Source organism: Oxyura jamaicensis, chromosome 3, assembly GCF_011077185.1.
Source record: "Oxyura jamaicensis isolate SHBP4307 breed ruddy duck chromosome 3, BPBGC_Ojam_1.0, whole genome shotgun sequence".
Taxonomy (NCBI): domain Eukaryota; kingdom Metazoa; phylum Chordata; class Aves; order Anseriformes; family Anatidae; genus Oxyura; species Oxyura jamaicensis.
The window spans coordinates 115,616,489-115,643,676 of NC_048895.1; the positions used below are offsets into that span (position 1 = coordinate 115,616,489).

Sequence of the window (27,188 nt, forward strand, 5' to 3'; positions counted from 1 at the left end):
CAGCAGTTCCATTTTGAGTATTTTGAATATATCGTGCTGAACACATTGGCACTGCTCCTGTGCTCCTCACCCAGTCCTTCTCTCCCTTCCTGACCAAAGGAGTAATTCTCATGTCTATAAAAATATTATTTGCTTCTTATCTCATGTGCATGGCAAGTAACACTTGAACGTGGCCGGCAGCAAACGTCTTGTGCAAATGAAATTATGGAATTTGCTGCTTCTCAGAAAATGAGCACAGCGACCACAAGGATGGTGGAAAGGAGCTCCTGTTGCAATCTGAATGAGCATCACGTGGGAAATCCTTTTAGTTTTTCCTTTCCAATCTCACTTTGAGCAAAGCAAGTGAGTGTTTTAAATGGGACGCTTTAATTTGCAGAGGAAACCACACTTCGCGGAAGAGTAAATAGCCTAGGGTTGGTTTTGTGGCTAAGACACTGTATCAGACCTGAGGAAAGATGGGCTCTGAGGGAGCTTCCTAAATGAATTCACTAAGCGATAGACATGGAGATGTGGCTGAACTGGGGGAGACTATGGGAAGTCACCCAGCTCCTGTCCCCATTCTGTGCTGGGTCGAACAGTCCCTCTGTGACAGACACATCAGAGCATCAAAAAGACAACCCCACCACCCCTTAGCCTTACCAGGGGTTCTGGTACCCAGCACGCTCTGCAACGTGCTAAATTATCTTGATTTCTGCTTATCCAGACGGCAGTGGCCAAGGAAACCAGTTACCCCCAGCAGCCTGCACTGGAGCTCCTGCATGCATTTCATTTCTAGACCAAACAAGCCCAGTTCCTCCGAGCTCTGCCTCAGGCTCCCTTTTTTAACCACCTCGTGCCCCACCTCTAGTTCATCCCTAATTTACTGTGGCCAGGTACGGGCACGGTGCTGCCGCTATGGCTTCTCCATCCCTAAGACAAAGAGCAATCATCCCCTTTCGTCACAGACAACATGGTCCAGAAAGAACCAAGAACCAGCATTTCACTGCAGCTCCTCATTTCATTAATTACCCGTTAGCCCTACTCCCTCCTCCCTCCCAATGTCTCTGTGCCTGTGATACTTCCCAGGCTTCAGCCGTATCCTCCTGCTTTCTATCTCATCTTTTTCAGGCTCTTCCTCCACTCCAAAGCGATCGGTTGAATTTTGATCCTGCCTTCCACGCTGTGTGCAGCCCTTCTGTGCATGGTACATCAGCAGATGGTCTGTCCCTCACCAGGTTGCTCACAAAGATCTGACTAGACACGTTGTGCTCCCGTGCTATGGGGATGTTGTCTGGAACGTACGTATGCACGTGGGATTTTTAAGACCTTTTTATTTATTTGTTTCCATAGAAGTACCCAACCTGGGGTTCTTTGAGTTGCAGATAGTCTGCAGAAAGGCCAAAAGCAAATCCCATATGGGATTTTTGTTGCGTGATCGACTGCAAGCTGGGTCTGATGCGGAGGCTGCTGGGTTATCCAAGTCCTTGGCTGTGGGAGGAGGTCGCCTGCCAGGATCTGACACCTCCACATCACCTTGGGACCCTGCCACGTGTCTGGAGCTTCAGCCCAGACCCATTCCACCATGGGGCCAGGGAGCAATGGGGAGCTCCACTCACCTTCCCTCTGTGGATGACTCCCCAAATTCCCCATGCCCTCAGTGCTGAGGGGTGCGCCATGCATCTGTGGCTCTTGGGTAGGTGAAAAGCCTTGCTACCTTAGTCATGAAGGCCTGATTCCTGGTTCAGAAACAAATGCGAGGTTGGTTTGTTGAGAATTGTTCCCAGCAAGCCGTGTAGGTGGTTCTTCGTCACTCCGTTGTCCTCCAGTGGCCAAATATTGAACTGTTTGTGTAAGAGCTGCAGTGTTTTCCCAGGGGGTGGAGTCGAGGTAACTCATCCACCGTTCCCTGGCTCCACCACTGTCCTCCTTCTCCCACTGTAAGGATTAGTGATTCAAAGGCTGTTTCATGGCATGTCTCAAAATTTCCAGGCTGAGCTGTACCCAAGTTACAAGCTTCCACGTGGACATATCCACCCTCACTCCCTATCCTTGAATCTGTATTGTAAAATTGAACTGAATATTTGCTCAGGATTTGGAGGAAGACTAAAACAAGGAAGATACAGATCCCTTGGTCTGCTGACAATGCTTCTTAGGGGTTTATTGTCATTGCTGCTCTTACATTTGCTCCCTACCCTCCTTTCTTTGAGTAACAGACTGCCTACAATAAGAGTTCAGTCTCTTATCCCATACAGTCCAGCTAGATGAAATAACAGCAACGGCAATAATTATAAAACCACGCTGAGCTCATGGAATCGAAAGGAAAATATCTGGATTTCTGCCTGCTGCCTCCTTTGCCCACGCTCCCTCCAGTGCTCCCTTGCCAGCACTGCACGCCGCTGCTGAGCTCTTCGCTGGCGGCGTTTCCAGCAGCATCACCCCCTCGCCCGGAGCCTGTTCCTGCTCCTCGCCTGCCCCAGTGGCTGCTCTTTGAACCCCTCATCTCCTGGCTGCAGGCACTCGCTCTGACATCTTCTGCTCCACGGGTCAGACGTTGTTAATCTCTTGCTCCCTGCCTGGCGCTCGCTGGGCGGCTTCTCCAGCCTGCTAATACAGCTTCCTACCAGAGCTCACCTCTAATCCGCGTGTTCGCTCCAATCATTGTCCTAAATCAAACCTGTCTTTTCGTTTTAAGGTCTCCAGGCAGTCCTTGTCCCCAGTGCTTCCATCACACCTCTCCCAGGACTCGCTCAATAAGCATTTCCAGCCTGCCCTCAGGCCCTTATCACACAACAGAGGCTGATTTGCCTCACAAATGACCTGTTGCACAGCCAGGATTCACATCCTATTTCTTTATTTGCTTTTTCTTCCCCCCCCCCCCCCCTTTTTTTTGCCACTTCTCTCTTTTTTCTTCCTTTTTTTTCTTTTTTCTTTTTTCTTTTTTCTTTTCCTGTCTGTCTCTCCTCTCCCACCTCACATCTCACTTTTTGATGGGGCATTTGAATAGGGTGTAAAAAAAGAGGATGTTTTGACTTGTGCTGGTTCTTCTCCATTTGAACACGCAACAATACATTCAGGTCTAGATATTTTTTGCAGGCATCTCGCGTTAGGGGACCCGAACCCCACCTGCATGTGCCTGTTCCCCCCACACGGACTCCAGCGGGGTTATAACATGTTCGTGGACCCCACCCTGGTGTCCTCAGGTAGCCATACACTGTAGTAGAGCTCTGTGGCATCAGGGTGATCGTGGCTGCCCTTCTTTGAGGCATGGAGCTGCTCGTTAGCTGGGGAATGTCCCCCCTCCTTCCTTCCAAGGGTCTCTTCTAGATGGAACGGGACCAGCAAGGCATGAACCAGGCTCAGATGTGCTTGCAACCTGCCTCCATTTACCTACTCATTCAATTTTCTCTGTATTGTTGGCTTTGTTCATCCCAGCTGGATCTCTCCCTAAGACCCAGACACTTCAACCTGAGAGTGGCATCAAAGGAACTCCCCGAAGCCCGTGGGGACTTGGGAGCTGATGCTGACAGCACAGTGCAGGTTGCAGCCACCGTGCGATCAATAAGGATGTGCCAGGGGGAAAATATCCTGCTCAAATCTCTGAGCCCAAAATGATCTTTGCAGGGCTGGCTGTTGGGAAACACCTCTTTTCAAGTCAGACCCTTGGGAGGAATCACTGGAGAGCTGTGAACGTAATGCCCGCCAGGCATATTTATTGCTTTTTCAGAGAAGAGCTACACTTCAAACACTCCATGCACACTGAAAATAGAATTTCAGGATATTTATATATTACAGAGGGCTATAATCACTGGTACCAGCTGTTCTTCCTCTTGGAAGAAAACATATATACTTACATATATTTTCCTCTTCTGTGAGGTCAGCTTTCACTCAGTTAATACAGTAATACAGTGAAATACAATAATTGCCTCTGAATAAGATCTTCCCCTTTGGTGTGTACTGCCTAATTCCACTGCCCCTGTGCATTTTCTTCTGCTTAAATGTTTTTAGAATCAGAACCTTAAGCTACTAATTCGTGATACCTTTGTCTACATCTGTGCAGAACAATTTGGACGTTGACCTTGAGCCTACTGTAATTTAAATACAGGCAGCAATACCCGAAGCAGGTATGGTCTCATTCATCTGTTGAGCTGTGATTCTTTGCGAGCAGGAGAATAAACAAGCAGTTCTGGAAGTAGCAGTGCTCTGATGCAGTTAAATATTGTTTTAAAAACAAACAAGCAACAAACGTCAACCTCAAGGCATCCTTTGACAGGAATTAATTCCAGTCTTCCACTGTGATGCCTTCAGAGCACTGCAAAGCTCACTCAGATGTGTGTAATGCTGCGATCTACTGGAGCAATCAAATATTACACCAGTTCACCGGTATAATAGTTCTCAAAGCTAGGAGACTTACATCTCTTCAGACTGGAAAATGGAAGCAGCACAATTTGGCTGTTGTGAAACAGCTTGTGCAGGTAGATGTTTGGTTTGATCACTAAATGCGTGGGCGACACCACAATTTAATTGATTTAACAGGAGGCATAATCCATAGAAGTGGCTATTACTGTGAAGAGGAATACTTTGTTCAGGAAAATCAGGTAGAAGGATGATGGAGGTGAGGATACATCACCCGCTTCAGATCCAGATGATAATTGAAGAGTGGCCACTGGTGAAAGTACCTGAGCAGTGATGAATGTGAAGGATCCTGGGGGTGACCTGGGAGCACTGGAAGGCAGAAACTAGATGGCAGATAACTTTTGAGAACTAGCAGAATCCTAAGTGGTGGTGACAACAAATTAGGAAAAGAGCAGTGTTGGTGGGATTCAGCTTGTGCTTCCCAGAAAATCAGCTGGGTATCTAAATTCCCTCTGTGTTAGAGGACAGATGGGCACCAGGAAGTCAGGTTGCAAGCCTGCTTTGTACATAATCACACAGAATCACAGCATAGTTACGGTTGGAAAGGACCTCTGGAAGTCACCTGGTCCACCTCCGTGCTCAAACAAGGCCACCCAGATTACCAGGCGGCTTCTGAAAACCTCCAAGGAAGAGACTTCACAGCCTGTCTGGGAAACTTCTTCCAGTGTTCAGGCACCCGCCCAGCCCAGCAGTGCTGCCTGAGGGGCAGGGGGAGCCGCCGGGGCTCCAGGCTGGGCCCGGGGCCTCTGGGCCTGGCCCTGGGCAGTGCTGAGCAGAGCCCGGCTCCGGCCTCTCTGCACCTCCCTGCGGGTACTGACGGCCATGGGGGAGCTCCCCCGGAGCCTCCTCTGCTCCAGGCCGAGCAGCCCCAGCTCTCGCAGCCTCTCCTCACAGCACGGGGGCTCCAGGCCCAGCAGCACCCTGGGGTCCAGGGCTGGGCTCTCCCCGCTGGGCCCAGGTCTCTTGGTGCTGGGGGCCCAGAACTGTTCCCAGCACTCCGGGTGCAGCCTCACCAGCACTGACCAGAGGGGCAGGATCCCCTCCCTTGACCTGCTGGCGATGCTTTGCCTAACACAGCCCTTTTTTTGCCCAAGGTCCCATCACTGGCTCACATTCACCTTGGTGCTCCCCAGGACCCCCACTGCTCCCCTCCTCACCCATCAGGCTGGGGATTTCATTACAGAATTGTTGTCATTTCCCATGACTTCCATGACTTCCCTTTATTGAATCCATGCTGACTACTCCTGATGATTTTCTTCTTCATGAGCCTGGAAATGGTTTCCAGGATGAGACATTCCAGCACCTTCTGAGGGACTGAGGTGAGGCTGACTGGCCTGTAGTTCCCCAGGTCCTACTTTTTGCCCTTCTTGAAGGCAGGAGTGACATTTGCTTTCCTCCTTTGGGCATGTCTCCCCATCGCCACAGTGGAGCAAAGATTATAGAGTGGCTGGCCTTGCTGTCACACCTGCCAGCTCCCTCAGCACTCATGGGTGCATCCCGTCAGGGCCCATGGACTTACAAATGTCCCTTTTGTGTAAATATGTGGTTAAGGGAGGTGAGGTGGATCTTGTCCTAGACCGTCCAAGCAGATCTCTGGCGTCTGTGAATTCTGTTAGGTCAGGGGGGAAAAAGAAAACAGAAAAAAAAAAAATGTCTCCATGATTGATTCTGATATCCAAGGATTCTGATATCCAAGGATTTCTGATATCAAGGATTCTGATATCCAAGGATTTCCTCCTAGTAGAAATTTTTAAGTGGAAAAAAGTCTTGAAAGCTGCTGTGGTTTAATCTGGCAGGCAGCAAAGTACCACACAGCCACTCACTCACCTCAGGTGGGCTTGGGGAGAGAATCGGAAAGATAAAAGCATGAGAACTCATGGGTTGTGATATGGACAGTTTACCAGGTAAAGCAAAAGGCACATGCACAAACAAAGCAAAACAAGGAATCCATTCACTACTTCCAATCTGTGGGCAGATGTTCAGGGGGAGGGCTCATCTCATATTGTAATGGTTTCTTGAGAAGACAAACACCATCACTCCAAACGTCCCCCCATCCTCCTCCTTTACACCAGCTTTTATTGCAGAGCATGATGCCATATGGGATGGGACATCCCTTTGGTCAGTTTGGGTCACTCGTCCTGGCTGTGTCCCTTCCCAGCTCCTGGTGTATCCCCAGCCTCTTCGCAGGCAAGGCAGAACGAGGAGCTGAACAGTCTTTGGCTCTTTGTAAGCACTGCTCTGCAACAAATAAGCTCATCAGTGTGTAATCACCACTGTTTTCATCAAAAATCCAAAACACAGCACCATACAAACGTCTATGAAGAAAATTAACTATTTCAGGCCAAACCATGACAGCTGCTACAAACCTGGTTATTTCCAGGTGCAAATGTTGGTTCTTCCTAAGGCAGGAGAGTAGAGGAGCCAAATACGATTAACAGATTTCAAGTAGAACTCAGCAAACTCAAAATGACCAGCCAGACTCTCAGGAGCCTGGTTTATGAATTAAAAAGAGTTATTCCTTAAGCTAACACTAAGAAGCTCGTCAGTACATAACACCCACCTGTAAGCCAGGATACAAGATCTAAGGCCAACTTACCAAAAGTATATATATATGGGAGCAATAAGAGACAAAATGAGAAAAGTCAAGGCACTGAATGAGATATAACCAGCAGCTGCATAATTTTAATGCAGCGGGCATAAGAGAAAGACCAAAAGCAAGGCTGATCCACTGCACAGCAAAGAGGAAATGAGGGTGATTCTTCACTCAGTCTCACTAAATGGATTAGATGCAATCAAGTGGCTAACTTAATTTACATGAGATGCAAAAGATCTCTGTCCCAGGTAATGAAGGACTGGAAAATATTTGTTTTCCCGTCAGTCAAGCCTGATGAGCATGACTGGAAATTACTTAGAGAAATGGCAAAAATAGTCTGGTGAGAGCATGTGGTGTGAGAATTTCTGAAGGTTAGGTATAGGCCTAGAAGACTATGAAAGGACTAACTTAATGCCCTATTTTAAAGGAGGAACTGGGGCAGTCAGAGCAATTAATTTAATAGAAACTGAATACAAACTATTGGGGGGGGGGGGGGGGGGGGTGAATCAAAAAGCTCTCTGTAAATTTATAGATTTGCTAAGAACAAGCTCCATCATATCATCCTGACTGCTGACTGACAGAAGAATGGGTTTAACAAATAGAGGAAAATACACTGTTATCGTATCTATTTTGTTTATAAAGTCTTCAGAAACTGTCTTGCACAATGTTCTCATAAGCAAAGAGGGCAATGCAGTCTAAATGAAAAAGCATAGAAGCAAAGCAGTTTGAAAAGCTGAACTAGGGGAGCTGTGATCCAGTCATCATCCAAAGGGAAGGATGGATGAAGAAAGAGAGTTGTGGGCAGTCTGCTAGGACTATTGAGCCTGGTAGGACTCAATACTCTCGTTAATGACCTGATTAAATTACAGAGTACATTTATGACACTTGCAGGTAACTCCAAGCTGAGAAAGAGATAACGGAGACACTCAAGCATAGGCCTACAATTCAGAACAGCACAACAAAATGGAAACACAGTCTTAAGAATTGATGCAGTGAGGGTAAAATACAGGATTAATCCACTGCATGGACACAGAATATAGCCCCTAATGTTGCACAGCCCTGAAAGGGATACAGAGATTGGAGGGGGGAAAAAAACAGTACAAAATGTAGCCAAAGAAAGAGGAAGCAGCCTACAGTTTCAGCTAAGTGCTCTGAAGAATTCAGTAGCTTCACATGTCCTTCTTTTGGCTGCTATGCTTCAAATAAGACAAGAAACATCCAAAAAGTGGCTAAAAAACAGAAAACACGAATGGCCAGAGGACTAAAACATGACCTGCAGGAAAAGATTGCTAAATAGGGGTGATTTGGTTCAGCAAGCAAAGCTAAGCAAGGTAAGTTCTCAGTCTTCAAATACTAGTTTGTTGGAGAGTTTGTTGTTTTTGTTGTTTTGTTTGTTTGTTTGTTTTCCACATTTAGGGAAAGACGAGCAGCACTGAGCTTATATTATAGCTCAGAAGATTCGGGTTAATCACGGTGTCTTTAAATATTGTAGGATATTTAGAAAAGGAGAATAAATGTGTAGCTTGCCAGAGGAGGCATCAAGTCACTACTGTCGGGTACATTTAGGTGCACCAAGAGCTGTTTGTGACACACCCACATCAAGTTCAGGTTTATTGCAAGCAGACGGGCAGAGAAGGGTGCGCAAGGCATCTCAAGATCCCTTCCAGATCTACAATTCCTTGAATAAAAAGTGCAAACTCAGCTGACCTGTATTGAACCTCATCATTTTGTATAAATATCTGAGGGAAGGGTGTCAAGAGGATGGAACCGGTCTTTCAGTTGTGCCCAGTGAGAGGATGAGAAGCAATGGGCACTAACTGAAACACGGGAGGTTCTGCCTGAATATGAAGGGGCACTTCTTTACTGTGAGGGTGACAGAGCACTGGGACAGGCTGCCCAGAGAAGCTGTGAAATCTCTTTCTCTGGAGATACTCAAAACCTGCCGGGATGCCATCCTGTGCAATGTGTTTGGGGTGAACCTGCTGGACAGGGGGGTTGGACCAGATGATCTTCAGAGGTCTCTTCCAAGCTCGGCCATTCTGGGATTCTGTATTAACGCAAGACTTCGCCCATATGAAGATGCTGGGCTTTTTCTCTTGATGCTTCCAGGACTGACTGGGTAGACAGTGCCCCCTTGGCAAGCCTCTGGGGGAGCACGGCAGTAACAGAGCAATTTCATAGATTCATAGAATCATTAAGACTGGAAAAGCCCTCCAAGACCACCTGGCCCAACCACCCCCCTACCACCGATGTCACCCACTAACCACGTCCCCAAGCACCACGTCCAACCTCTCCTTGAACACCCCCAGGGCCGGTGACACCACCACTTCACCCCTCTCCCCACCCACAACACAGACACAGGCACGGACACAGCACTGGAAGGTTTGGAGCCGTTTATTCACCGCGGGGACAGCCCCACGCCTCGCTCCTCACAGCCCCTACAGAGCCCGTCACAAGCCCGGCGCAGCCGGGTGAGGGGGGGCACAAAATGGCGGCGGCGCCCCCTGAGGGGCTCCCTGAGGTGCTCCCTGAGGCGGCAGCCACCGCTGCTGCCCCCTCCCCTCCCTGCGAATTTTGCGGCTGTCTCTACAAACGCCTGCCCGATACCCACAATAAACCATGGAAAAATAGTCCGTAGAGAGCTCATAAATTAACTTAATATCTTTAAAGTATTTCAGCGGGTTTAAAAATTAAATTTATTGTGAGAAAACAGCTGGGTTCGCCTCAATTTCAGCTTTTTCATCAGGCGTTCCCTCAGGGCGCCCCGCTCGCTGCCCGTGAGCTCGGAAGGCCCCGCGGCGGGAGCGGGAGGAAGGACCCCAAGATGGCGATGCTGGCAGAGCGTGAGTGCGGCTCCGGGGGGCTGAAGGGGCGGCGTTGTCCCCTTATAGGGCGGGAGGTGGCCGCTAGTGCGGCCCTACCGGCTCCTAAGGCATCGGTGTGCCCCTTTGCCGGGCTCTGGGGGTTGTCTGGGTTTGGGTTCCCCTCAGTGGTAGCTCCTCGGGGAGCGGCGGGGCCGGGGCTCGGCTGCTGAGGGGCTTCCAGCCCCGGGGAGGTTTGCTGGGAGCTGCGGGGGTGAAATTGGGGCGGGGAGAGGGGTGAGAAGGGCTGGGGGAAGCGTGTGGGGAGAGGAGAGGCTGGGGAGCTGAGGGAGAGCTTGGGAGGAAAGAGTGGGAGAAAGTTCAGAGGAAGAACGGAAAAAGTAAGAAAGCTCTGGGGGAGAAAGAGGGAAAAAAGAGAAAATTCGGGGGAAGAAAGAGGAAGACTAAGAAGACATTCAGGGGTAGGGCAAGCAGTTGTCTTTTTACAGAAGGGTCTTGCTAAATGAAGTGTTTCTGAAGACTTTCCATTTTATTATATATTTGCTATATGTTTTTAACATTTTTCTTATATTGCTATCAGAAATATCTTCACCCTTATCTCAAAGGCATTTGAAAACTTGAGCCCTCCCCCAGCAGGGTGCCCAGCCCCACGGCCCAGGGCTCAGGGAGCTCTCCCAGGAGCAGCCCCCGGCCCCTCTCGGGGCAGCCTGTGCCAGTGTTCAGGCACCCGCCCAGCCCAGCAGTGCTGCCTGAGGGGCAGGGGGAGCCGCCGGGGCTCCAGGCTGGGCCCGGGGCCTCTGGGCCTGGCCCTGGGCACCGCTGAGCAGAGCCCGGCTCCGGCCTCTCTGCACCTCCCTGCGGGTACTGACGGCCATGGGGGAGCTCCCCCGGAGCCTCCTCTGCTCCAGGCCGAGCAGCCCCAAGAAAACTGAAAGAATTTCTAAAAAAAAAAAATCATTAAAAGTCTCCCAAGAATAACCCAATTGCTAACTCTTCTTTGGGTAAAGCTTATCAGTGCAAGAAACGACGCTCCTGGGACTGGCCAAAGTGTGAATGATTTTTTTTTTTCCCAGAAACTGCTACTTGTTGCTCTCCTCACTTCTGAGTTCAAGGTGCATCTCTGCAAAGTAGTCTTTTCTAGCAAATTGAAACTGTATGCAAATTAAAAGAATAAACTTCCAGCTGCAGATTTTTATGGGACAGGGTTCACGTATGATGGTTGTTAATGTCCTTATGTGGCTCAAGTAAGCTTCGTGGTGTCAGGACACCCTTAATATAAGAGCACGAGGTCTAATAAACTTGCTCAGCTGTGGGAAAGATGGATTTCAGTACAGTGCCTAATTTAAAAGAATCTGTTTCCCACTGGAAAATACAGGTGTGAATTGATGGAAATGAAGCTGTGCTTACATAGGTAATTTTCAGATTACTTTAGATGTAAGCTTTGTTGGTCCCATTTTTCAGAATTTTACTGGGACGCTCCCATTTCAGTAATATAATGGAAATATGAAATCAGTTGCTCCAAAAAAAAAAAAAATAAATCTGTTTGCTGAGACTCCACCTTTGCAGGGTTGTTTTTGTTCCTCACCTTCAGCTGAAGTTACAGTTACAACGCTGTGTTACAGAGATGCGAGTTTTGTTTCCAGTGCTGGATCAAGCTCGGCCATTGTTGTTAATTTTCATCCTAAAAGAGAGTCGAGTTAATTGGTTTTACTACAGCTGGGAAAGGAATGCATCACAGGGCCTTGAAATAACTTCTTGGTGGTACCAGTGGCAGGACCAGGAGCGGTGGGCACAAACTGAAACACCGGGAATTCCCAGGTGGGCAAACACTGAGAAGTTTGAACGCAAGAGGTATTGAAACCCCACCTGGATGCTGTCTGAGGCAGCCTGCTTGAGCGGGGGGTTGAAGGAGGCGATTTTGAGAGGTCTGTGTAGCCTCTGGGATGCTGTGAGCCACACCAGGAATGGATAGACTCGACTGTTCTGTTATTGAGTAGTTTGAACTCAAAAAATGTAGCCGTTGCCCAAGTGGCAGACAAGTTAACTTTTGGTTTTCCACTTACTTTTGACTGGGACTTTTAATAAACTGTGATTGTCTCTCTTAGTGCTGCAGGTTTGGAAAATCACAAGTACCTGCTGCTGAGTTTTGTGGCTTGGATTCAAAATAAAATCCCTTCTGCGGGCGGTATCTTTTTTTCCAGCTCATTGGAGAAAATTTTACCTGTTTGTTATTTCCTGTGTTAACACCATCTGGGGGCACACAGCAGTGGCTTAGGTGGGGACGTTCAGAAGTGATGGTTAAGGCTTAGGGCATCGCGATAGCCCTGGTTGAAGGGTTTAGGAGCTGATCTCTTCCCACAGAGCGGGGTATCTGAAGCATCTAAAGAAATGTCCCATTTCTCCACTGGATGGTGCTGCTCACCCAGACTTGCGTTAGTTTCTCCTTATGAGAGCAGCCCAGGACATCAGTGTTGCCTTCTGAGCTTTATTTTTTATTTGAGCTGGAAGATACCAGGTTGATTCCTTCCTTGCTCTTTCAAAACTGGTGAACAGACACTTCTGATGTGATTGAATGGCTGCTGTGTGGCGTGAAGTTGTTCTTGGTTTTCTGAAATACTTCCTGAGAGGTGGAAGCATCTTCCTTTACTTCCCTACGGTTAGCTTCCCCTATATGAAAAGGAGCGTGTTAACCTGGCACAAGTGTGAGGAGTAATTAATTAATTAAGAGATTTGAAATACTTGGGGTCAAGCTGCTGGGAAAAGGAAGGCCTCGTAACGTTTCAACTTGAGCAATCTCCATAGGAGGTGCCCTTGGGTTTTGTTAGCGGGGTCCTCCTGGGAGTAAAACATCTGAGGGCTTCTGCACAGGGAGGTACTTGGGAGAGTTACTAGGCATCAGCTTTTAAAGTGGATTAGTTGGACTACATCAAACAATTCGCTTTGGAAGTTAACTTAAACTCCCACGTTCGTTTGACATGGATTACCTCTGCCGTCTAGACAAATCCTTAAATACACACGGTGGCTTTACAGCCACAAGAGTTGCGATGAATTTCATTTCTTGGGATTTGCAAAGCCATCACCTGGGAAACTACGGACAGTGTAACAGAAGGTGAGCATGCTGAAAATATATAGCAGCATACTGTTAGAGCTAGATCTAAAAAAAAAAAGGCATTGGCGGCATTATTTTCTCTTCTCAACTGCTTCTTTTAGTGGCCTTTATGTTGCGCTCTCTGTCCTTAATGTTTCACTGCCAGCTATGGAAGACAGCAGCAACTTTCCCAGCTTTTGAAGGACTTGGTTTTTGCTGCCAGCTTGATGCCTTAATTTAGAAGTCATTCATCTCTATAAACTCCTGGAAGCTTGAGTCCTTAAAGGTCCTGTGCATCTTGGGTGAAGGAACATGGCAAAGCATGCTAACTGTCCCAAATCCCTAGGGAATTCAGGAGGGAACCGGAATTTGCTGGCGCCTGTATAAAATCACAGTCCATGCTAGCGTTTTCCCAGCTTCTGGTAGCAGCACAAACAGGGCTTGTAGGGAATATTTCTGCCTGGTGGAAAGAGGTGGTTAGTTTTGTGTAGAGAAGTGAACTAAACGAGTTCTTTCGGATTCCTCTTACAGCACTAAACCATTTAACGTACCATAAAACCTCTTTTTATGGACTGTTTGGGCTTTTATGAATTTTTATGTTAGTTTTTTTGTGGAGCTGCAGCACTTCTTTTGAGCTTCAAAGGCTCAGAAGCCCATTCAAACAAAAAACAACCATCATCTTGTGCTCTGACGGCGTCAATTCTTTAAAAAAGAACCAAGACCGGGCAGAAAATGGACTGAACGTGCCCGTAATATTCTCTCCCTCTGGCCCAAATCCGAAGCGTTGCGTTTTCGGGAGAGATGACTTCCTGATTATGAAAGCGCCTCGGTGGACTTGGCTCCTCGCTGACTTTCTGTGGCCTTGGGTTAACCGGTCAGTTTTGATCCGCTGTTTCCCATGGTGGTTAATGAAGTCTGTAATCTTCCTGCCTCCCATTCTTTGTCTTGTTTATTTAGGTTCTCTTCCTGCGTGTGTTTAGGTGCGCGCTTAAAGGGGCTGGGTAACGGCGCTAACTTTTCTTCCTCGGTTTCAAAGAAGCTGTTCCTGCTGATGGAGACAAACTCACGCATGTGGGCCTGGGGGACTGCGGTTTCTGTCATGGTTTACGTAGGACAAAAGAGCCCCGGGTCTCCCTTGGATCTCTGACACCTGCAGTCACATCCGGTGACTTTTTCCAAACAAGCCACTTTGCGGCAGATCCAAGAGCTGAAATCCCTCTGGTTTGTGTTGTGCGGTTCAGTTCCTCTGGTCACTTACGTTTGATTTTTGACTTGGTTTTCATTAAGAAAGCAAACCTTCAAACTACTGGGTAAGAGGAAGCGTGGCCAGTGGCCATTTGTCCAGTGCTGGCTTCCAGCACTAAAATCTCATCCCCCATACACTTTATGTTGAAGCCAGATGTAAAAAAAAAAAGTTGGAATAAAGATGGAATTTAAGCCTGTGCACTTAAATGGTGATCCTGAACAGCTTCCCTGGATTGCAGCCCATCCTTAGGGATGACAACTTCCATGGCTGTTTTCCTTTGGCATTCTTTGTCCTAAAAGTTTTCATAGGATTTTTTTATTCCAATATCACATTTAATAGGATTAAGCCCCGCAAATGTGATTGATCTGGGTGTGTTTTTCTGGAATGAGGGGCTTTTCTTGACTTGATTAGATACTTGGAATACTGTGGGAGTGTAAATAGAGCCTGTCTGATTTTTTTCCTTTCTTCTCTAGCCCGTAGAAAGCAGAAGTGGTCTGTGGATCCACGAAACAGTGCCTGGAGTAAAGATGAAACTAAATTTGGACAGAAGATGCTGGAAAAGATGGGCTGGTCCAAAGGAAAGGTATGGCCTAAAGGAGAGTTGTCTAGATGAAGGGTGGTGTCTCAGTTCTTCCTGAACTAAAAATGCTTTCACCAAAAACAAAAAGGGGGGTTAGAGATGTGGTTGGAAGACTGCTGGGGGATTCTTGGTCGCAGCATTTAAAACAGCCATGTTCTCATTGTTTGATTTATTCCTTTAAGTTTGCAAAGCCTACAGAGAATTTGAGCAATGTTAGACTTCTATAATTTCTTAATAATTTACTTTCCAGCTTGTTCCTCTCTTGTTCCTCTCTAGTTTTTCTACCCTCTTTGACGAGGTAGTGTTCACAAGTCAGGGCAGGAGCTGGATCATTAAATCAGGTGACATTTACAGAAGGCTTTAAGTTGCTTTCATGCACTCGGTTCTCAACCTGGCTGTTTGTGCTGTTGAAAGAAACTGCAAGACCTGGAGTTTAATCTTTCACCCGTTTTTAAAGGTTACTTCTGATCTGTTCCCCGAATGGCCAAAATGCAGCATTATGGGAGTTGCATTCCTCCCCAACGCCAGCACGTACCTGTGCAGTGGGGTGACAGGTTGCTGGTGCTATGAATAATTTCTAGGTCAGTGCAGACAGCTGCAGACACTTCTGCTGCCAACTGAAAGCAAACTTCCACAAAGGAGCTGAGATTTGGGCCTGCACATCAGCATGGTTAGTGAAACAAGCACACGCAACCCACCCTGCCTGGTGATATATATTTAGTTTTTCTCCTAGATCTCCTCCGTTTCCTTTTAAATTAACAAAATTAGGGCTGTTCTTAATTCTGTGAATGGATCACAACTTGGTGTGATAAATAAGCCTACCCTTGGATTGATTAGCACGTAGAAATCTGGCTTCTGTCTTTAATTTCACCGACGATAAGCAGCGATCCCTGATGGAAAGGCTGCTGAAGTCAAAGACCTGGGATTGGTTTCGCTGGGCTTTAGACCAAACTGTTCAAAGTGTGGGGCTGGGTACCGTCTTGCTATGTGAAGTTGTATACACGGCTGTTTTGTGAGACTGAAAATAGGTACGTAAAGCAGAGCAGAAAAAGCGCTGATCGTATTTCAGGCTGCCAGCTCCTCTGAACGTAGATAATGCTTTGCTGTTACCAACCCTTTGTGTGAGGGTGTGGAAGGAAGGCCCTCGTGGTGCTTTAATTTTTTCTGAGGGTTCCCTCTCGTCGTCTTCACAGTAAGTTTCCTTTCTTTGTTACTAGATCTTTCTCTACAACACTTAGAGCTGTACTAGAGGGATTTATCTCCCTGTTCTGCCACAAACTCTGACACATGCAAGCATAGCTTGGTCAAGTTAATGGGCAGCAGCCCATCTGTGCTCTGAAATTAAGCTGCTTACACTAGTCCCGATATCAGTTGTGCAGGAACTAGGTCATGGCAGGATGTCCTGCTTGTTTCCAGACTTCTTGGTTAGCACAAGTTTCAGGGTAAATTTGCCACCCCACTGACCAAAAATCCCTACTGGGTCTGCGATAGGAGCAGCTGTGTTCAAGGACGGTCATTTCCTCACGTACTGGATATGCACAGGCTCTGTCTGTGGGGCCTCTTTCTACTACTCCATGAGACACACATACATATTTATTATATTTATATTTATTTATACACATTTATTATGGTGATTTGTTACTGGTGACAGGGTAGGGGCAGAAAAGCAGGTAGATCTCAGGAATAACACTCAATTCCAAACGTTTCTTTTTTCCCTGGTTGTGCAATCAAGATAACACTGGGCTTAAAGATGTCTTCCTGGATTTGAATGCTTCTGTTTTCTTAGGCTAGACAAACCCAACATATGTTTGCCCTGGTATTTTCACCAGATCATGAGTGTGAATGAGATGGAAAAAGTTCTTAATGACCTGCTAGCTCCAGTCTGATCCTTCCACCTCCTCTCCCCCCCTCCCCCTAATATAAATCTGTTCTGCTTTGTAAGCTCTGTGGGGCATCTCTCTCGGCATTTTTGCAGCTGCCTTTGCCACGAGGGAGGTGGTTTTGATAAGAGGCATGTTCTTCCTATGTAGTGTCTTGTTTGAAAATTGTAAACACTTTGGACTTGCCTAGGAATGTCAGGTGGCTTTCAGATTAATCACCCGACTATTTAATGTTGTTGTTATTTTAGTGTTTGTGGTATTTTGCTGGAGGCTTAAGTAGTAAATTAAAAATACTTAATATCTCGTGTGTGCTAATGCCTGTGAATGAATTCAGTTGCAGGCTAGCAAATAGTAACTTGTGGTTTCTTGCTGTATTTCATTGCAAAACGTCTTCCAGTACAACGGCTCAGGTTGCTTTGTCACTGCTGGAAAGCCCTTACATTTTTTTTACCCTTAAATCCTCATTAGGGTCTTGGTGCTCAGGAGCAAGGAAATACAGAACACATCAAGGTTCATGTGAAAAACAACATGCTGGGGTTAGGAGCATCCATCAATCACGAGGTGAGTGCTAGACCCAGGTAAGGAGATGTGGCTCCCTTGTCGGCTTTTATAATGGGGCCTTACTGAAATCTGTTATCACACCTGGTGGTAGCATGTACCTTTGTGAATATCCCTGCAGAGACTGTTGAGCTGGAGCGTAGTTACCCTCTGGGTATTCTGGGAGTAAGTACTTGCTTGGAAAGGTTACAGTGAATTGTTAGGCTGTTCAGAGAGTTTTTGCTTCTGAATCAGTGAAATATTTGCTTATTCTCTGTCTTCTACCCAGCTTAGCTTTATGCTTTCTTTCCATCTTCCTGATGCAGTCACCTTCCTCACTGGAGTTTGGGTACACAGGGAGAGCTGAATGTGCTTCTAAAGATATTTCTCCCAGAATCAACAACTTAAATACCTTCATTGCTGGAAAATCACACTAGTATTTTCTGCCTACTTTTGAAAACGTCTTATGCAGACTGGGATGTGCAGAGCCAACGGAAGCTCAGTAATCTTTAAAGGCTCACAAACACAACCCTTATCGGTTCTGCACTTTGGATTGTAGTATGCTGTTGTTAGTATTGCCACCTGTGGAGCTTTCTTGGTCCCTCCCACCAAGAAGGATTGAGTATATGCAATTAAGTCGCTTCTTGGAGAGCAGAGTTTAAAACCTGTTTTAGCAAAGCCTCTGTTAGGTCTGAAAACTGTTGCCTCGTATTCACGTGGGTGATATTTACAGGACAACTGGATTGCTCATCAGGATGACTTCAACCAGCTTCTGGCTGAACTGAACGATTGCCACGGACAGGGTGAAACAGGTAGGTTCATGCATTGCTCAATCAGATGCTGGAAGCTTAGCAGAGTTTCCATACTCTGTCTTACAAGGCTAGTTGAGGCCCAATCCTCTGGGCTGCTAGTAGTGTATCCTTGCTGAGGTCAGCAGCTCCCCCTTTTTCTCCCCCAAAATCGCTGAGAGCTGAAGGGCGTGTTGCCCTCCATGACCATGCTTAATTTTGCCTGGATGAGTAGATCTCAGTGGATCAGTTTAACCTCTATTAAAGGCTTTTTACTGGAGAAACCAGACTTCTAAATTTTGAACTTGGGAGTTTCATCCAAGACACGGGAGACCTTTTGCTGGGATGTACAACAGCCGTGCTTGTTTCTTTTTAAAGTATCCAGAGCCAGTATGAAAGCTCAGAACACAGGCATCCGCCACTGCAGTGCGTTTGGCTTCCTATTCCTTATCACATCTGGTTTCCATGCTCTGGCGGTTTCTTAAATACCAACTTTTCCTGTCCTCAAAGAGCTGCTCCTTGGCTTTTGACTCAGACTTATGCATCTCTGTTCTGAGTGTAGGATAATGTGATTTTTGTAGACCTGACATAGAGCACACAAGTGGGGTAACTACACAGCTCCCCCGAAGGGGCTATTTATAAAGTTTATTGGTTTTGAGAAGCTTTGTGCATTTTTTTGAAAAGCTTTTTTTAGGCTGGCAGGTGTGAGCTTACAGAAGGAATTTCGGCTGGCTTACCATCTCTCCTTTGGACTGATACATCTCAAACTCTCATCGTACGTCTAAACAACCCTGTGGAGTGTTGTTAAACCAAGGGCTTCTGTTTGGGCACAACAACTTGTCCATATGCTGCTGGTGTCGGAATTGCCAGCATAATGAATTTAGCCACTCTTACTTAATTTGTTCTTAACACTTATGCGCACAGGATCATCAGGAAGAGGAAAGGTAGAAGGAGGAGGAGGAAGATCAGTTAAAATGAAGTCTCAAACTTGTTTTCTAATCCTAAATAACTGCGATTAAAATTTTGAACCCAGTGCTTTAAAAACAGTTATTTTAATTTCTGTGTAAGTTACTGTGGTGCATTGGAGACATAATCGTGGTCTGAGGCTGCACAGTGCTAGCTGCTGTAGTGGAAGTGCTCAAGAGGTAGAATAGCGTAGTGAAGGGAAATTCCAAAAATTCCTGTCTACCTTTATATCTAAATCCTACCCAAGTTCCAACTTGAGCCATAAGGAGATTTAGGTGTAACTGGTGGGAAACCTGCGAACTGATGAGCGGAGAGCTGAAATGATTTGCCCAAGGACACGATGAGTCAGCACAGAGGCAGGTTCATTGAGCAAGGCTGTCTTGTTCCTAAAGCTGTACTCTATCCTGTAGGTCATCTCTACGGATACAAAGCGTCCCATAAAACCATATTTCTCCCTGGTTTACTCAGTTATCTTTCCTTGGTCTTTTTGGCAGCTTGGACAAGAGATTTCAGTCACTGAGCACAAATTCGGATGCAAGTTGAAAAGTCCCGGTCGGAATCACGTTGGGTGATTTGCAGACTGTAAGCATTGCTCTGAAACTTGTTTCTTTGGCAATTGTTTAAGCTGGCAAAACTCATCCAGATAATTCTGCTTGCAGCTGTGCTGCAGGATCAAATGTTACTTTGTTGGCCATCATCCAGTTTCAAATTGCATTAAAAGTCAGCTGAAAACCTTCATTGTTCTTAAATAACTGGTGTAGTTGCCAGAGCTGGATTGCAATTAGAGATTGGGAAGGAAGGGCCCTGTGTCGGTTTGTATGCCAACATTCAAATACCCTTCATCTAGATAGATTTAGCTTTCTTGTATTTTTCTAGCTGAGCACCTGGTGAGAAGTTTCGATTCTTGGCTTTTTTGCTGGGATGCTGAGTGATGAGGACTGTGTCCCTTTCCTCTGTAAAACGGGGTAAAACACACTGGCTGTGCCTGTCACGTGCTTTGGAATATTTATCTGCATAAGATCTGCTCTAGAAATTCCCCAACTTATTTATGACTAAATTGCTTTAAAAAGCACAGCAAAAGACAGACAGATGTTCCAACTTCTATGTTGCCACTGCCAGCACGTTTCTAAGCTCAGTGAAGTTCCTTCTTGTAGACACAAGGCGGTGCTGCTGCCCCTTTCGCTGTAAGACTGAAGTGCAGGAGGAAGCCTTGTAGAGATCCTTTCCTGTGTAAAATTCAGCACAAGTGGATAAGAGAGCAGGCTCAGAGTGCTGCAGCTGTGGTCAGGGTATTTTAATTGTCATGCTTGCTTTCCCCATAAGCCCTTCTACTGAGGATTTTCAAGTTCACTGCAAAATCTTGTCTAAAACTGGATTTTCTAGTCCTTTTCTCATCTAAGTTTTACATGCAATATCAAGAGTAGATCTGAGGCTGCTTTCTGGTAGTAAACTCTCCCACTGCAGGCTGTAGATCTCTTTTTTTTTTTAGATCAATGACTATCATCAGGTGGCACTACTCATGAAGTGCTGTAATACCAATGTCAGAAAAACCTGGTCTGCACAGCTTTCAGGGTGGGATTGAATGAAAAAGGTGACTCAACTTGGCCTGCAGGGTATGGGTTGATTTCCCTACCTATCCCAGTTGCTGCTGGCAGGAAAAAGAAAGAAACATTTCACCCTACGTAGCCTTTTCTGTAGTTATGCAGCACAGAATCCTGTCGTGCCTACTTCTCTTTGGGACAGGACCGTAAAGTAGTTATTTCAGGACTGCAGGTTACTTCCTTCCAAGAATGTATTGTAAATTAGCAGGTTCTGTGGATGCAAAGAGTGTGTCTGTACCAGTAAAGGAACCTGCCATAGCACAAAAACTTGTTGTCTTTACTGTTAAATAGATAGATAATCCCTCACGTGCTTCTGACCTGCACAAGCTAACAGCCTCTCAAACAACTCCTGAATGCAAGTGGGACTTAGCCAACTCCAGAGACCATTCCCAGCGGGTAGCTAAGAAGCAGCCCTTCAACTGAAAGGTAGAAGAACTAAATAATACAGATGTGGCACCTCTAGCTGGCCTCAGGGAGGAAAAAGGTCTGCCTGTTTAATTCCCTTACACAGAGATACCACTGTGCACAGGTGGAGGCACTTCAAGTAGTGTTAGAGTTGGAAAACCTGTCTGTTGTGTTATCTTTTTCTTCTCTCCCTTTCTGTCCGTCCAGGTTAAATTAGACTTTGCCTTTGACCTGCAGTGCTTGCATCTGCCTTTTTTAAATTACACTAGATTGGAAATGGGAAGGGGATGTGGCAAAAAAGAATCATGCTGTAACATGTCTCAGAGGAAAGTTGCCACGCTTCCTTCAGTGCTATGCTGTTACAACTTGGTTTTGAAAGAGAAAGTTAAATACAGTGTTTGAATTTGGTTGTTAGTGTTTCTCTGACAGGGTTGGAACCTGTATTTTTATTTTTTAGAGTCCTCAGTGACTAATCAGAAGACGACGTTTAGTCTTGAGGAAAAATCCAAATCCTCCAAGAAACGTGTCCATTATATGAAGTTTGCAAAAGGTAAGAGGAATTGTTTCTGGTTCATAAGCTCTAGCCAAGATTAGTAAAGCATATGTCAAGGTGATCTGTTACTTTCTGTCGTCTATATATGACAAGTACAGTCTTGGTTTAGAAATACCCTTTGTAGCAACCTGCTTAAAGCTATAATACACTATTTCTCATTATTTTGGACAACTCGAGACGGCTTTGGGCTGTTATCATTGAATAAATCAATTCCTGTCTGCAGGAACCATCAGCTGACTAAAGAACAAGGAATATTCTCATCGATGTGAGTGGGAAAAGAGCTAGAGAGGGAGGCAAAGGTGATGGCCAAGTAACTCCGTTATCTGTACTGTGCTATCCTCTGCAATCTCCAGTAACCCTGCCAAGGGATCACGTGGATAAGATAAGCAATGAGATTAAATGATGCAGGAAGAGGAAAGCCCTCTTACATCTCCTGGATGCTTTATTGGGTCAATTCGGACAGCGATGGGTGGCCAGAAAATCTATAAGGACTTGTGGGGTTGGGTAACTTCTTTTTCAGCTGGAGTGGTGGCATTGTTTCAGCCAAACCTGCTTTCTGCTCTAGGCCATTGTTAATCCCTTGCTCTGTTTCTGTCTTGGTAGTGCTCCCTTTTCACGCAACCCTGTGCACATGGCGGGTGTGAATGTGGTTGAGTAGAGGGATGGGATCAGTTTCCACTGCTGGTTAATTTATTAAACTTCAAGCTCGGTGTAATGTTGTTGGATAACAAATGCTTCTGCGAAAACAGAGGTAATTGGCTTCTGAAGGGAGGCCAAATTCTGATATTGGGGGTTGGGTCTTTTGATGAAGTAACTCGACCTAGAAGTCAAGTGTGTTAACATGACCCTGCCACTTAATGACATTAAACAATTAAAGTGGTTCAGGACTTCAAGTACAGAGACCATGGCCTACTTGAGGTAGTAGCAAAGAGGATTTATTTTTGTTTTTATTTATTTTTTACTAAATATGGAGGGGGTAAAGCATCTTCTGAGCACTTAAAATACAGAGCGAAGCTTTTGTGTTAGCAATATCCTTTATTTGTTTGGCTGCAGTGCTTTTCTAAGGTAGGCCCCTCTTGGACTGTACCCTCTGCGGTCTAAACCAGGGAAATTCCTCCTTTTCGGGGAAAGAGAAGTTATTTGAAAAAGGCTAATGTTGTTGTGGCCCTTGTTGTTGAAGTCCGATCCTGCTTCCTTTCAGACTAAACAAGACAAGCTCACACAAAAGCGGGAGAAGGGAGCAGCAACGGTACAAAACACAGCTTCCGTTCCTGAGGCTGTTTTGTAGCCTCACTGCTGGAGGAACACAGGCACCGCTCATGGTCTTGGCCATCACACTTGAATCTGGGAAATTTCTATCAGTATGAGATTGACAGTGATGTAAAATGCTCTGTGGTGACGCGTCTCCTTACACTCTGCAGGCAGTTAAAAGATCCTGAGAAAAAGAATGAGGTGGAATAGTCAGATTTTGTTTTGAGGTCAGTGACTTTGGAGTCTGACTATCAAGCGCAGTAAGCTAAGAGCCAAGCAGCCTCCTGGGGTGCTGTCAGTTGGCCTGTCTGGACTAATTTTTGTTTCTTCAGCTTCTTCTAACTTTTTCTTGAAGAATTCTCTCGAGACAAGCAGTGGACAACTGAATATAAAGGCTTCTGAGCTCGGCCAAATGTTTGCTGGCATCTCAGAGTATCACATCACATCCTTTCTTTCCTCTTTACTGAGGTCCTACTGAAACTCTTTGCTTTGCCCTTGGAATTGTTTTTATGTTGGGATAATCCAGTGTGTTGCAGAGGCTTTGCTTTTCACAAGCAGTTTCATGAGTCAAAGAAAAGCACCCACTGAGTAAAGATTGTTTCTACTATATGGAGGAGATCTAAGTCCCTAACTCTGTCAGAGATGGAGAACTCTCATGAGAGTCCCAAGATGTGCATGTTCTCTTTGAACTTTTCTTGTCTGCAGGAGGATACACCTCTTCTTCCCCTTTCAAGTAAGTAGAACGGGCTGTTTCCCTCGTCTTGCTATGCGAATTACAGTGTCAGATGGGGGGGAACAAGTTGTTGCCATGTGGACGTACAGGGACGTAGGCTACGGTTGCCTCCTCACCAGCCTTCCCCCACCCACACATTTCCTACTGTATGCAGTAGCTGTGGGCAGCGTTGATGTAGGGTCTGTAACATACTGCTCCTGATTTGTGCGCCTCCAAAAATAACTTCTCCATCTCTGTGGGTTACGGTTTATCACGAAATGTGAAGCTTGTGTTTTATTTTCCTCTCCTTACTCCTTCCAGGTAAGGATCTCTCTTCGCGCAGTGAAGATGATCTGTCCTGCATATTTGGGAAGCGACAGAAGGCTACGAAGATGCAGGTAAACGAGGCTTCACCATTCTTTCATTTCCTTGCTTGTTTTTGCTTATGATAAAGGCCTATTTAAATGTCTTGCTGCTAATTAGATTACCATGTTTGTCAAAAGCAAGGGGTCTTCTGCCTATTTTTACGTAGAGGTTGCAGGTAGAGTGCTGTTCTCTGAACTGTTAGAGTGTATTTAACATCTGTATGAACCGCTGTGATGTAACTCCTTTGGAATTGCTTAGGAATCCTCATTACTTCGACGTTACACTACTTACACGTTGCAAAGTAGATGAACTTGCCTTCATCTGAAAGTTCTGTAAACATCTGAAGTAAAACTTGACATTCAGCAGTAACCGGGCAATCTCAGCAAGCTGCTTTATTTTCACGAGAACTGGGAAAGGATGAGCAGCTGCAAAGGTTTGCTCATCTTCGAGCAACGACAAATAGCGAGCAGACTTTCCCAATCTTTGTGTAATGAGATCAATGTTTCTACTAGCATTTTCTGTACTATTTATTAGCATTTTCCATTTTGCGGAGAACAGACCAGCTATATCAGTATATGAGAAACATGCTTACACTGGGACATGACTAATGTATCCAGAAGCATTCTTTGGAAAAGATAACATCTGGACAAACACAAATAAACATGCTGCACGGATGGCACTGTTGATTCAGAGGTCTCTGAAGCCTCTTGCAGCTAAAGGGAAAGATGGGACCTGAAAAATTTGAATGGAAGTTTCTGAAATACCCTGTATGTATTTGGCACCTTGCTTGTTGTGCAGTGCTCTTGAAAATTGTTTTGTAACTTCACTGTTAGCCACTGTGAAATGTGGAAGAAGAGGAATGGGGGACCAGTGCGCTAAGAGATCCTGGGCAGCAGCAAAAATGTTTGTAGTTGTGTAAAGTGTAGGCGGAGTGACAAGGGGCGTTGTGAAGAAGAAATTGTGATTTCCAGTGAAGAATCCTCATTCTTCACTGGAAAGACCTCCTAGTATGAAATACAAAATATTTGGGTGGGTGTCTTGGATATATTTGAAGGATTTGGTCTTGCTGTTATCCTGTGTAGTGTTCTGATTTCAGAAAATGTGCTGTAGGTTTTAGAGTTGCTGGTCAGAAAAAATGTTTTGTGGGTACTCCATAAACTACAAAAATACCGTCACAGCTAATTAAATGAGGAAGCTGGAAGAGACATAAGCAAAGCAAGAACTGTCCTGTCTTGTCTGCCACCGTGGATAACAGTGTGAACCTTTGTTATGAGTCCTGTGGCTTGGTTTGAAAAGTGAGAGCTTGGGAAGAGGCAGCCAGCAACAATAGAACCAATCTGAACTGAACTACTCTCTTGATAGAAGCATTTCAGGACTTCAGGTTAGAGATCTCAATTGGTGGAGATCTCAGATGCTGGAGGTAAACGTGCACCATCAGAACCCATTGATTAACACCACTACTGTTCAGGTAAATATGCCATAGATCCATTGCAGTCAGGTCAATAAAACAAAAGCTGGGGTTTGGCGCAAATCCTCAGGAGACGGTGCTGTGACTAAAGCAGTAGATGTTACCCACCTGTGGGTTTTTCTGAGTAGTTGGTCTTGTTTTCTCTGCACTTTCCATATCTTTGGAAATTAAAATAAGTTTGGAAAGTGATGCTGCTGTTTCTTCTGGGGCTTTATCCTACAGAACATTCCCTCTTTTGAGAGGCACTGGACATCATACGTGCTTGTGGCTGCTTGTGAAGGGTACGTCAGTTTGTGCTCATTCCTCAACCAGTGCAGTGGCTGGCTGATGGCTGCTGTTGTGCATGTTTCCTCTTTACCCTTGCTGAACACTAAGCTAGTTCAAGGTTCTGGCAAAAAGCTACAGACTGTTCCCTGTTCATGGGCCAGATTTCCACATGCAGATATAGGCAGGAGGTAATATAATTTGGAGCTGCATTGTTGTCTTCTGGCTACTGTCTGCTGCTAAGCAGCCACAGGGGGAGAAAGCCAGAGGCAGCACAACTGTCTTTTTTTTTTTTTTTTTCCTCCTTCATGGGTCAGAGATTGTGGAGTTTGCACAGAACAAAAAATGCATTGCTCAGGCACTCCAGCTCTGAACAATTTCATTTCGTTGCACCCATGAACTCTCTCTACCCTTTGCATCATGTTCCAGAGCTGGTCGTTAAGGTGGCATAAATGGAACTGCCACATGAGGATTTGCAGTACCGTTCCCTTTGTGTGTTTGCTTTCTGTTTTTGAATCTCTAGGCTCTGGGCATTGCCCGAACGTGGCAGGGAGAGTGCTACAGCAGCAGGGAAGTGCTGTCATTCTTCTGGAAGCAAGTTGTTCCTGTCTGCTCCGCGTAGAGATGACGTAGAAAGAACCCTGCTGTCCATCAGAGCCCTGGGGTGTGCCTTCAGGCTGTGGTAGGCCCTGATTCCTTTTAACTGCAGCTCCTGCAGCCACTAATAACACCTGTACACTGCAGTTCTTGTTCAGAGTAGGTAAGGACAGCTTCCATACCTACCTAGGTGCTAGAACTGCTGCTATTGTCAATAATAGAATGGCTCAGGTAGGAAAAGGACCTTAAAGATCATCTAACTTCAACCCCCAAATAAATCAAATCGCATGTTCTGAGTTGCATTTGCAACTGAGATGATATACAGAAATCGGTCCTGTAGCTTAAAGACCTATCTTTAAGGCTTTTTCTGAGGTATTAGATTTTTTTTTCTCAGAGATCCAGTTAGAAAAGCATTCTTTCCAAATTTGATCTGGAATGAATGACTTGTCCTCAGCTTTCAACAGAGCTGTCATTCTACTCCTGACCTTCTGACAGACATTCAGCATAGTTCTGGTTCCCTAACTTCCAGCTGTTTTGGTCCAGGCTCAGGACCATCTTTGGTGTAAAGTCACGGAATGCAGGAGTTGCTTTTCACAGAATCACAGAGTTACTGAACTTGGAGCGGACCTCTGGAGGTCTCTAGATCAGAGTTGTGGGGTCAGCTTCAACAAGTTACTTGAGACTTTTTTGAACTAGGTTTTGACCATCTCCCTCCCTTAAAACCTCCGATTCAAACCTGCATCAGTTGAGGGGTGAGAGATGGGAACATCTTGGAAAAATGAAATTCTTATACTATGAGCGGATTCAGCTGGGTGAGCATTTGCAGATCTGTAGGCATTAGGGACGCTGAAAGTTATGGAAAGGTTTCAGGATGTATGCCATTGTTTGATGGCATCATCACAAAGCTTTTCATCTGTAAGAGTCGCAGAGTTTCTCTTATTCCGAAGAGGTGTTGTACCCAGTGCATTTCTGTATCTACCAGTGGCCTACAGTGCTGTAGATCCTGGCAGCGGTATTACACTGATAATCATCAGCACTGTGGTACCAGGTCTGGCTGGTTGGCTGGCCGGTGTTACACC

At 45.8% G+C, this 27,188-nt stretch overlaps 1 protein-coding gene across 2 annotated transcripts in view; it reads left to right on the top strand.

Annotated features, from left to right (window-relative positions):
• The first annotated feature begins 9,734 nt into the window (after positions 1–9,734).
• PINX1 (PIN2 (TERF1) interacting telomerase inhibitor 1) overlaps positions 9,735–27,188 on the top strand; it is a 56,836-nt gene continuing 39,382 nt past the window's right edge. Inside the window, exons 1-6 of one of the 2 annotated variants that reach the window (XM_035321424.1) lie at positions 9,735–9,828; positions 14,615–14,724; positions 17,070–17,162; positions 17,872–17,950; positions 21,356–21,448; positions 23,736–23,812. In XM_035321424.1, the coding sequence (XP_035177315.1) occupies positions 9,810–9,828; positions 14,615–14,724; positions 17,070–17,162; positions 17,872–17,950; positions 21,356–21,448; positions 23,736–23,812 (471 nt within the window). In that variant the 5' untranslated portion in view covers positions 9,735–9,809. Of the gene's footprint in view, positions 9,829–13,542; positions 13,770–14,614; positions 14,725–17,069; positions 17,163–17,871; positions 17,951–21,355; positions 21,449–23,735; positions 23,813–27,188 lie in introns of those variants that run through there. The other variant, XM_035321425.1, reaches the window with a different exon arrangement.